Source organism: Agrilus planipennis, unplaced genomic scaffold, assembly GCF_000699045.2.
Source record: "Agrilus planipennis isolate EAB-ADULT unplaced genomic scaffold, Apla_2.0 scaffold178, whole genome shotgun sequence".
Taxonomy (NCBI): domain Eukaryota; kingdom Metazoa; phylum Arthropoda; class Insecta; order Coleoptera; family Buprestidae; genus Agrilus; species Agrilus planipennis.
Genome location: NW_020439320.1, coordinates 328,489 through 339,995, shown reverse-complemented (window position 1 = coordinate 339,995; position 11,507 = coordinate 328,489). Strand labels below are relative to the sequence as shown.

At 30.4% G+C, this 11,507-nt stretch overlaps 2 protein-coding genes across 2 annotated transcripts in view; both read right to left on the bottom strand.

Moving 5' to 3' along the window:
- Positions 1-3,238, bottom strand: part of LOC108738400 (uncharacterized WD repeat-containing protein alr3466-like) — a 4,804-nt gene extending 1,566 nt beyond the window's left edge. The window contains exons 1-2 of the mRNA XM_018471802.1: positions 2,283-3,238; positions 1,168-1,331 (exon numbers count right to left, since the gene is read on the bottom strand). Of these exons, the coding sequence (XP_018327304.1) occupies positions 1,168-1,331; positions 2,283-2,996 (878 nt within the window). The 5' untranslated portion in view covers positions 2,997-3,238. The remainder of the gene's footprint in view (positions 1-1,167; positions 1,332-2,282) is intronic.
- A 1,213-nt stretch (positions 3,239-4,451) lies between these two features.
- On the bottom strand, positions 4,452-11,507 carry LOC108738371 (apoptotic protease-activating factor 1-like). Its single transcript, XM_025978545.1, has 11 exons — positions 10,977-11,507; positions 10,705-10,855; positions 10,386-10,613; positions 10,123-10,322; positions 9,176-9,449; positions 8,536-8,765; positions 7,455-8,010; positions 6,308-6,492; positions 6,131-6,251; positions 5,880-6,066; positions 4,452-4,921 (listed from the first exon to the last, which is right to left on the bottom strand). The coding sequence occupies exons 2-11, from the start codon at positions 10,840-10,842 to the stop codon at positions 4,452-4,454; spliced, it is 2,589 nt and encodes an 862-aa protein (XP_025834330.1). The 5' UTR covers positions 10,843-10,855; positions 10,977-11,507.

Below are 11,507 nucleotides of genomic sequence, written 5' to 3'. Positions count from 1 at the left end.
ATTATAATATAAATTATATAATTTTGTAAGTGTTGTATTAAAATAAAATTTTCCTAAAAAAATATTACTAAATATGCGAATCACTTCAGTCAATATCCGATTCCAATATTCTCACGTAGAATATTACTCGTTGGTGAGATTAGAAATTACATATAATTGACGATTACCACAAGATTAGCTTTTTAAGTTAAAAGTTTGTTTTCTCCTTTTATTTACCTATGATTTATAAAATAAATCCAGTACTAACATCTAATATTGATTGAAAAGTATTAAAAAATAATTAATCAGGTTATTTGGAACGATCTATAAAATCTCAGAAGCGAATTAATAATTTTATTTTTGCGCTTAAAGACATTACGGCTTTAAAACGGTTGCAAGATGTTTGTTACACTACATTTACGTACCTACTAGATAATTTTAAACTACGAAATTGCGAGAAAAAGCTTCTTAGTTTTAAAAAATTGACTAATGTAAATGTAAAATTAAGTAAAAAACTGAGCAATAACACAATAATCCTTTCTATGTCACAAAAACAAAATAAATTGAAAAATCACAATTCCCTTTGATATTGTTCCTCTTATTTTATATTTTTCTTTTTTTGTGACCGTATGGCACATTGCACGAAAAAACTTTTTTATTGCTAAGTTAATAAATTCATTATATAAAAATAGCCATTACAGTCTATCGTTGAGAAGGCAGTGAAGTCATGGTTTGCAGACAGATACGATGCATAGAGGCCACCAACTTTAATCGCCGAAAGGAGATGCGGTATTTCAACAGGACCTTCCTTATTTTGCCAAGGACCCGCGTAGAGAGACTTTGATTGCGAAAGTAAATTAATGTATACGCCAAGTGATTTCCTTTTTTGCCTTCTATTTTTTCTAAATAAAAAAGTCTAATTGTAAATATCGCTTTATATGCAAATCGCTGACATTAGTCAAGATTGAGTTTGAATTAATTATCAATGTTTTTTTTTTGTTACATTTTGCTATAAGAGAAAAATATTATGGAATGTCTGTCTTCAATATATTAGTAGAGAATACTGGTCGTTGCAATACGTGTTTTACTTATTATTAAATAAATAAATTTACAGAATTGGACGAAATTTGGCAACGGGTGGTGCTAGTTCCGGCTATCTGATATTTATATTGATTTTAAATTACTCACCCCCGATACATTTCTTTTGGAACATTCATCAAATTCCACCATATTATTTGATCGGCTACACTTACGAGAATAAACATTGGAGAAGGCGAAAATTGTAAGTAATATATTTCCCTTTTATGTGCATCTAAACTGTATAATACTTCTTTTAATTCCACGCTCCAAATCTGTTAAAAAAAAAAATTCAAAAAGTAGTATGTATCATAAACTTTTTTAAAACGTATCATTCCACATAAATAAATTGATCCTTCTTATTTAGAAGTTACAACAATATTGAAATGAATACAATACTACTTGTTATTCTCACTAACGTAAGTGATAATCAATACATTCTAGATTAAACAATATAAAAACAAAACATTAACAAATTTTTTTATTTCTTTCTCATTAGTACCTACACACCTACAGTATATTCTGGTGGATGCACAGTCCCTCCGACCTGTATTTTAGTGCTCCACCCTCCTTTTAGCAATGGAGATATAAGAGCGATAAAACAAACACAGAACTGAACGATTAACTGTGAAATACTACTTCCATAGGTTTGCCTAAATCAACCAAGACAACCACAGAATCATTGTACTTCTTCATATATATTGACAGTATTTACAATATTTTCATGTATGAAGTCATTTATTACATTATATTTATTTGGCGTAACGTAAAAGAAATTGCTTACATATTATTTATTATTATCTTTGCTTGCGAATTTGGGAAAAATATGTTGTGGGTTATTTATGTACAGGTAGCTTACCAGTTTATAAAAAATATTATTACATAGGAGCCAAACGCTTATTATATTGAAAAAGAAAATATTTATTTTTTTTGTCCAATTTTATTCCCAACTTCATGTTTTTTTTAATCAAGATTAATTGGAATAGTTACGGGTTAAAAACTCAATTATTAAATTAAAAAAAATTTACTCGTAAACTAGTGCATCTTCTAATATTTTCATGATAAATAAGTAGGGGCTATGTTCGGGAAAAACAAGAAAGTACAAATTACGATACGAAGTTTTCGAAAAGTTCTTTTTTATCATCATAGGGTCATTAGCTGGAGCATAGGTAGAAGTTGGACTTGTGTAAACTTATACACAATTAAAAAAAAAAGATTCTACTCACGGTAATTGAGCCGCTGAGGTGTCCAAGTGCAAGGAAAGACCCATCGTGCGAGAAACAACAACAAGTTAGTGTCGATTCCATACAACCACCTTGTTTATATTCAGACGTTACATAGGAGCAATTTTGAACATTTAAGGTATAAATATCAAACGTATTATCCGACATGGTGATAGCTAAGAGAGATTCATCATCTGACAAAGAGACATTGACAACATTGTGCTGTTTTTCGTTATCCCGCAATGTTTTTTCTCCAATTAGGACAACATAAGAAGCATCTTGTAAATTCCATGTTTTAATTGTTCGATTTTTAGCAATCGAGAGCAACTTTCCTGCCTTTTTTATGTAAAAGCAAGACACTATAGGGAATATTGGCACCTGCTTCAAGTCACTAGGAGACGGTGGTTGCACCAAGCACATGACTTTGTTGTTCCTATAAACACTGAACCATCCATTTTGGGCTGCGGCGACTAAAGTACCGCTATTGGGACCGGGACAATCTTTGTTATTCGTGCAGGATGGAACCATTCTTACGTCCGACTCTTCGAAATATTTCAAAAAAGAAACTGATTCATGCAGCAACATAACTGTTTTATACTTTTTTGTTTTTATGTCCAATTCGATAACTTCTCCGTTTTGGAGACCGATGGTTATTTTATTACCGCAAAGGGAAAAGCAGATTTTAGTTATGGAACTGATAAATTTTGTTGTTTCCATTATCAAATTTTGACCATTAAAAAGATGAACGCGTTTGTCATTAGTGGCAGCAGCAACGCGAGGCAACGAACTAACTGTGTTCCAATAAACGTCAAAAATTGGTAATAACTTTAATTCTCCTGAAGATTCGATAGCGGGCTTTATATGCCACTGTTTAACAGTGCTGTCATTGTCACTGGAAACAGTTAACAAAATTATGTCGGAATTAGGATCATCTCTGAAATATATATCAAGGCACGTGGCTTTTCTGAAAAGAATTAAACAAAAATAATAAATACATGTATACGCGTAATCCTGCTCATTAATTGATTACGGAAGCAATTTACGAAAGAAATAATTGATAATTGATACATACGTGAACACTTTTTTAAATTAAGCTACCTTTTATTTGTAATTAACAATTCTGAAATGAATATCAAGTAAAATCCAAGGCAAGTAAGCGTTGGAAATTTTTTTATTTATGAAGAACCAACACCGATGTTTCGCCTTTATTTAGGAGACTTTTTCAGGGTAGGTTCTTTAGTTATGTAAGTAAAAACTCCAAATAGTTCGTTGCTTGTAACTGGTACATAATATTAAATGAATAAACATTAGTTTAAACAGGACAATTATAAATAAAATAATAAGTTAAAGTACGTTCTATTGTAGCCACGTGGTTTTTAATTATACTTTAACTTATTATTTTATTTACATTAGTGTTGTCTCTAAGTCAGTGTTAGCTTTTAACTATNAAAATATTCACCACAATGATCCAAGCGCTTGTCTTCTCGGCACAGATTTGACATTTTTTGGTACCAGTTACGTGCCAACTTATCAATAATCTCGCACCCCGTAAGGGGGACGCACCCCAAACCACTGCATCCTACGGATCCTGATTTAAATTGAGGATATATGACATATATCCCTGAATAATAAATTGGCCTGCTCTACCTTACAACATATAGAGGTAATTTAGAAATGACATGACTACGTGGCGACAAAACTCCACTTAACGCTGCCCGTCACTTTCTAGTCTCCTGGAGCTCCAGGAAGGTCCATGTCCATATTATTCTAAACTACCCATAATAGACTGCTTACGTTTATGTTTTCTACAAATGTAGGTACACAAAAGTAAATATAAATTCACTTACCACGACCTTTTGACGATTTTGGGAACCATCGATTTGGGAATGCTGAAACAAGGAAATTAATATTTTTATTAGGGAGACATCATTAAATATAAATTATATCATATCAATACTGTTGTAATACTTATTTATAAAAATTAATGTTTTCTTCAGATGTGTTGCTTAAAACCAGTTCAATTTAAATAAATTCTCAAATAAATATGCGTGTAGAGATGAAAACAGTTGCATGGTCCAATGCGCGTCTATAAATTGGGTAAAGACAGTTTGGCAGGACATTTGTCTGCCGTCAGCAATATTTTCTTACGATTTTTTTCGGATTATTTACGATTTAATCCACGTGAATGTGTATCCGTGGCGCGTTATATATGTTTCCATTAAAGCCGTTTTGATAAATGGCCACGCGGGCCCATTCGGTGTCTGGGAAGGGGCCATAGAACTTGATATAGTGCCTTATAAATTGACCATTTTGGGAATCGTGAAAAAGGATTATGTTATCGTAGCAAAATATGATAAACTTGTCATCATCTGAGAAAGTTACATATGTAATGGGACGGTCTTTGCCAGAGATTGTAAGGACGGGTTTGTCATCTCTCAAATTCCAAACAATTACTTTACCGCTTAAACAACCAGTTACTAGGTATCTGTTGTCATCAGAAGAATACGAGGCAGATACAATGGCGTCATTTATATCGTCTGCTGGTTTAAAAGTTCGACTTCGGTCAATTATAGAATCGTCGCTGAAAAAATTGGTGTAGGGAGACTGTTTCACCTTTGGAGATGGAATACTTTGCCTGTGACCTATTAGTATAGAAAAAAAAAAATAATAATCTAGAGTAAAGGAAAACTATTTAATGTGTTTTACTAATATTATTTAATCATTATTACCCTTAAAGTTACATATTTAACTTAAGTTTTTCGGCTAGAGTCTGTTCCCAACATTTTAAGTTAGCTGAGGTTGTACCAGTATATAAATAAGTCTAGCAGCAAAAGCCTTATAACAAACTACAGACAGATTTCACTCACTTCTGATTTGATAAACTAATATACCTATCGTAGGTTCATTAACTTCTTTAGCAATCACATTATTTTTAACTCTTAAAAATTGATTGAAACTGAAAATGCATTTGCTCTTTGTTAGATTTGATAACAGAAAAACCTGACAATAGGTTTTACTTTTTTACATTAACTACCTTCCTTTCCTTGATCTCAAAAAAGTTTTTAACACAATAGACCACTGCATTTTGTTTTCGCAATGCAAACGTCGTGGTAGAGAAATTGTCATAATGTCATTAAACATTTTAATGCACTGTCGACTGAACTGGAGTTCAAAGATGAAATTATTAATCTAAATAGTCCAGACATTACCAAAAGAAACTACAATATTATTTAAATAAATAGGTTTAAAATTATACACGCTAACATCTACAAATGTACATGATGCAAATATTAAATTACTAATATGTAACTCCATATTTTACTACAATTTATTTACCAAACTGGTTATTGTACTCAAATCTATTTTTTTTAATAGCAATAACTGTAATAAGTACCACTCATTATGTAAAAAGTTCTTTGCTTTTATACAATAATTTTTTGTAAATTATCAATTTATCCTGATAACATAACTGGTTTGTTCTTAAATATTTATAATGACTTTTAAATTGAAAATTTATATGCGACGTGGTTTGATGAAATATGCAGTTTTTCTGTCTTTTTTTTTATGTATTTCTGTAATTAAATGAAATAGAATAGTTACCTTTATCATCGGGGCTGCAGCCACTTTTACAGAAATTCGCGTTTTCTTCTAATTTCCAAATTTTTGCACAGCCATCCTCAGACACCGATAAAAACTCTGTGCCATCAGAACTAAGTTGGAGGCGTGTTATTCGTTTACTGTGACCATTAAACGTACATAACTGTCCTGCATAAACATGCTCCCATAACTGAAATAAAATTATTTATTATTAAAGCGTGATCTATTCTTATAAAATACCCAAATTAACTTACTGTAATATCTCCATTCGAATTCCCAATTAATATCTGGTCAGGGTCATTGGTGAAACACACGGCAGTCACGACATCTTTTACGTCAATAGTATGAGTAAAATAAACGTTTTCTTGAGGTGCACTAAAGAATAAAGATAGAAATGAGGTATGAAAAAGTACCTACAGATGGAAACTTACTGCAAGCGGAAATATAAACACTTCGAGTTTTCTTGAGCAACTTTTATTGCAGTCTCATACACAGAACTATTTTTTTGTTCTAAAGCACTTTGTACTATATTTGTATAATTATATTTAAATAAGTCTTGACCTTTAATTTTAATAAACTGTTCGAAGTCTTTTAATTTTCTCTCTAATGTCTCCTCCTAAAATTGGAAATTAACTGTCAGAGAAAAAAGTTGGCCTAATTACTAGTATAGTCAATTTATTATTCATTTAATCGCTCAAATTATTTGCAGAATAATAAAACATTTGTGTTAGAGATGGAACGCATACACAGTGAATCCGACACATTTTTTAGGATTTCCGCCAGGTGCCCAGCAATATCGAGTAATTCAACCAAAGCGAAAAACGGCAAAAAATAATAATAAGGATAACGAAACCATACATTTTTATGTAATAAAAATTGGATCAAAACAGCATTAAATCAATCTGACTTCGAAGTTTAATAATATGTCTCCAACTATTCCTTTGTCTTACTGACTTCCATAGAGCCTTCTGGTCTCTTACCTTTTCTAATACCTTCTTATTTTTAATCACAGTATTTTTAAGATTCTCTTATAAAACCATATTTCAAATACTTTTAACTGTTTCTATTCTGAGGGTTCACAGACCACGTTTCATACACATGTGCTCTGAACATACATTTTCAATATTTTTAATATTTTTTTAAATTTCCAAATTAACCGATTGTGAGCACAAAAGATTTATTTTTGCTACAAGCGACGTAATAAAAATTTCTAAGATTCTGGAAGTTAATTTGTTCATTACTTTTATTTTTTGTTTAGCAATCTAATAACAATATCTTTAAAATCACGAAGATCGATCATGTAATTAAAAAAAAAACAATTTTTTAATCAACAATGTTTTAAGAGTTATAAAGTGTTGGTCCATAATATTAATACAGTTACTTATTAAAATAAAGGTACTCTTTAAAAGGGTCTAGCTGAATAAAGAATACTGGAAAACATTGGCAAATACTTTAAATCACTCAAACGCCAAAACACGACACTTTGCACGCATAGTACAATCTTTATTTTGGCATTAGGGTTTGAATCATTTAGGGTGTTCTATCCAGATTAATGTTTATATTTAAATATCTACTTACGTTGCAAGTTATATATTTCCTGTAGAGTTGAAAATCTTTAAGGAGATCAGCGATGCCCACAGCCTTAATTTTAGCACCAATAAAATTGAGATCAAAATAAATCTGCCTAAAATCTTCATACATTTGAGCTTCGGACAGATGGTAGCCGAGGTACTGGAAGATATAATTATCATCGCATAAATTAGCAAAGTTGCCTGCGCAAGTATTTTTGTAAGCCTTGACAAAAGTTCTATGTAATTCTCTTATTTGGTCCTTGGTATAATTTTGTCTTAGATACGCCAAAAGTAACGCATGCATTCCATACACATAAGTTTTCAATTCCTGGCTGTAATGAGAAACTACAAGGGATTTATTTTGTAATTCTACCATTATTTCCTCGATAGCATAGATGTCATCTAGATTCCATAAAGTCTGAAGAACTTTAGGCGTTATGTTTACATCTTCAACAAATACTACTAATAATTTGTATAATTCTTGAAGTTTTGGACTTAAATTTTTAATGCACAATTTTATTGTACGAAACAGTACGTCCTTGCCATTTTTACTGCTTCCTAGTCTGAAAATACCAACAATACAGTTACCAATTACAGGCAGTATATCGCCACCTACTGAAATTTGTTGCTGATTGATGTATTTCAAACATTATATCAATTTGTTTTTATATGAAGTAACTTCAATTTGGTCAGTAATTTACAGAGACTGCCATTGACAGAAACAGGCATTAAGAGGTGCAAATTAGGTACTGTTCACAAATAGTTAGAAATTTGGGATGTTCTAGTTTTAGGGAAATGCAAAATTTAGATCAAGATTTGAAAGAGTAGAAACGTGAGTCCAAACTGTCTGAGGAATGACGACCTTTTGATGATGTTGTCTTTGGCGTGCTGATGAGGACAAAAAAGGTTAGAATCTACGCCTGACAGTTTCGATAAATTACTGATCAAGAACTCTTAATATAAATTGATAAGTATACCCGTACTATTGTGGGGTCTGTTGTTTGTAAGTGATAATTTGTATGTACAAAATGCACATTCAAAATTTATTTCTTTAAACTTTTTTATTAGTAGAATTTATTGTAACTTACGTAAAGTCTTTTTCAGTGAGCTTTTTAACGTAATATTGCCATCTGTTTGAACTGCTTAGTAAGTCATCTTTATTTTGCTCAAATAAAGAGCCCATTAGAGATACAACCAATGGTTGTCCTTTACACAACTTATGGATTTTACTTGCTTGAGGAGGTAATTTATCTACACTTGTCTGCAAACATTTTGCAAAAAGCAATAATGTTTCATTTTCAGTAAAACCATCTTTCACCTTTAAAAGGTTTAAAATTTACAAATGACAATAAAACTATTTATTATACAAAAAAAATATGATTACTTTTTTCTTAATCTACATCACGCTGCCTTTACCGCAGGTATTAGATAAATTTCAAATGTTTGGAAACTATTAAAAATTTTCGAAAATACTGTGAATATTTTTTTAAGCTGACATAATAAATTCATGATATGCTTAATAAACTGATCTTCGATTTCAAAAATAACTTTAAAAATAGAAAAAGCTAGAGTGAGAAGAAGAACTAGCAAAATGTGCTTCATATTTTAATTTGAAGGTACTGAAAGCTTTTCAAAGATCAATAAAAGAAACGTACAAAATAGTTTTTGAGATGCTACAAAATTAATAATAGGTTAAATTCTATGTAAGAAAAAATAAATGCCAAATACCTCCAAAAGCAAAATAGAATTTCCGTGTATTATTTGCTTATTTTGAGTAGTTATCACAATTTTACATCCAACATCAAATGCATCGACTGTATCTGTTAAGTTAGCGTTATCTAATATTAATAAAGTATTTCGTTGTGAAGACATTGTAAAAAAATAACTTAAGCAATTTTTCAAAACATCAACATCTTGTTTAAGCCAGAGATCAGTTCTAAATATTTGATTTAATCCATCTAGACCATTAATTTCAAGATCAAAAGTCAGTCTTTGAAGTAATCTAAAAGCAGGAAATTCGTTTATTTACAACATAGCAAGGAAGAAAACATCACAACATAAACATGTAATTATAACAACAAAATTTTGAAAGCTTTAAATACTTAAAGTTAAATAAGTTGATTAGATTTTCATACGGAAAATATTTCTCTACTCTTTGTAGGTAAACGAAAGTAGCAGTTTTTCCAGATGTATGGAAAGAATAGTATATTACATATTAAAGGAAGGATACAACTTCGTTTGCACATATTTCAAATTCAATCAGCAAAAAACAATTATAAATTTAAAAATTATTCCTGGAATTTATAATNTTATTAAATTTTGAATTTAATGTATATTTAAAAAAATTAATAAAAATTGTTACGAATTCCTATTCTTTTGTAAACATTTCAGTTATTTTCACCACTTTTCATTATTTTTACCATCATAATTAATTTATTAATTTACGGCAAAATTTTTATTCTAATAAATTGGTTCTAAATTTTTTCATTATATTTTCTGTTATTTTTACTTCATTTTCATCTTATTTTTAAAAATACACTGACTAATTCGCATAATCTTCAATTCAACCAATTTTCAGAATTTTAGTATTTTAGTAGTATTCAATTATTTTAAAAATGTGAGATATTCTTATCAGTCTATGAACTTTACAAAAATTTAGAATTAAAAACACTTACAATTGCATGTGGGAGATCAATTGTTCATTACTTTTAACTTCACCTAAATTTATCCAAAACACTCTGTTTTCATAGGACTCCAAAATCAAACTCTTCACGGCTGCAGCAACTAAGCAAGATTTGCCACAGCCAGTCATGCCATGTACCACTACCCTACCCCTGGGCTCAACTTTCTTTAGTAATTCTATCAGATTTTGCAACTAAACAAAAAACGATTTGTTTTTGTTATAATAGTAACTACATAAAGTTAACATGAAACTTACTTGTTGCTTTCTTTCGACATAATGGGGAGGAGCTCTTGGAATGTTTCCTTTTATGAATATATCCTGGTATGTAGTAACTTCATCCAATTCCACATTTTTTGATAATAAAATTAAATCATAAAGCCATTTATAGTTCTTTTCAAGTAAATTTAAGAACGTGCTGAATTTTTGAGCAGGTAAACGTGGCAACTTACTGAGAAAACAATTGTTTCTCTCAATTCGAGTTGGCTAAAAATAGTTAAATTAATGTTATTACCAATGTTCTATAATAATAAAAATAATAAATCTTTTGTCTATATAAAACAGGAAGCCTACTCACTTTATTTAGGATTAACTCATATTCATTCACATTAATAATTTCATTTGAAAATAATTCATCCAATATATCTTTGACATCTAAATCTTCAAAGACGTTTGTTTTATGTTTGACAAAAACCCTCCATGCTGGGTGCTCCATGATGTTAGAAAAACTGAACAAAAACAAGTTAAACTTAACAAAAAGCTACATTTCTATCAAAAAAATGTTTTAATACCAATACGGCGCCAAAACTCCTTATCAAAACGTCTAAAACTTAAAAAATGTAACTTTACCTAAGTGCAGGTTATGTTTATGTTATTGAAATAGTTGTAGGAATAGTATAAACATTGTGGTTATTACTCTTCAACAATGCCACAACTACATAGAATCCGAAAAAAGAACAAACATCCTGAAATATTAACTACATAAAATTAACAATTAATCTGCCTTTGTGACAATAAAAAGCAAAAATGATTCAAACACCTAAAAAGCAACAAACCACTGACGAAATGACACAAACACTATCGGCCATAGATAACTGTCGGCATAAAATATGGCATAGGCAAGATCTGCATAGATACACTATCGATCACTACCATAGATCAGTCATTACCGAAATATCTGATGCGATGGCATCCGATATACATAATCCTGTCTTTTAAACTCTATCAGAAAATTGTGCGTTGTTTGCGGGTTCTAAATATCTAAACATCATAATTGTGCGTCTATTACTTCTGTTAAAAAAAAGGAAAATTGTCTCGGGTGTAAGTCGAAAATATTAATAAATGATCTTACACGAATACTACAAACATTATTCTAATTTA

Excerpts from the sequence above, each read along its gene's own strand:
- LOC108738371 (XM_025978545.1), bottom strand. The coding sequence starts at position 10,842 with ATGGAGCACCCAGCATGGAGGGTTTTTGTCAAACATAAAACAAACGTC. Across the intron at positions 6,493-7,454 it reads GGAAATATATAACTTGCAAC|GAGGAGACATTAGAGAGAAA; the intron begins GTAAGTAGATAT and ends TTCCAATTTTAG. Across the intron at positions 6,252-6,307 it reads TGTTTATATTTCCGCTTGCA|TGCACCTCAAGAAAACGTTT; the intron begins GTAAGTTTCCAT and ends TTTATTCTTTAG.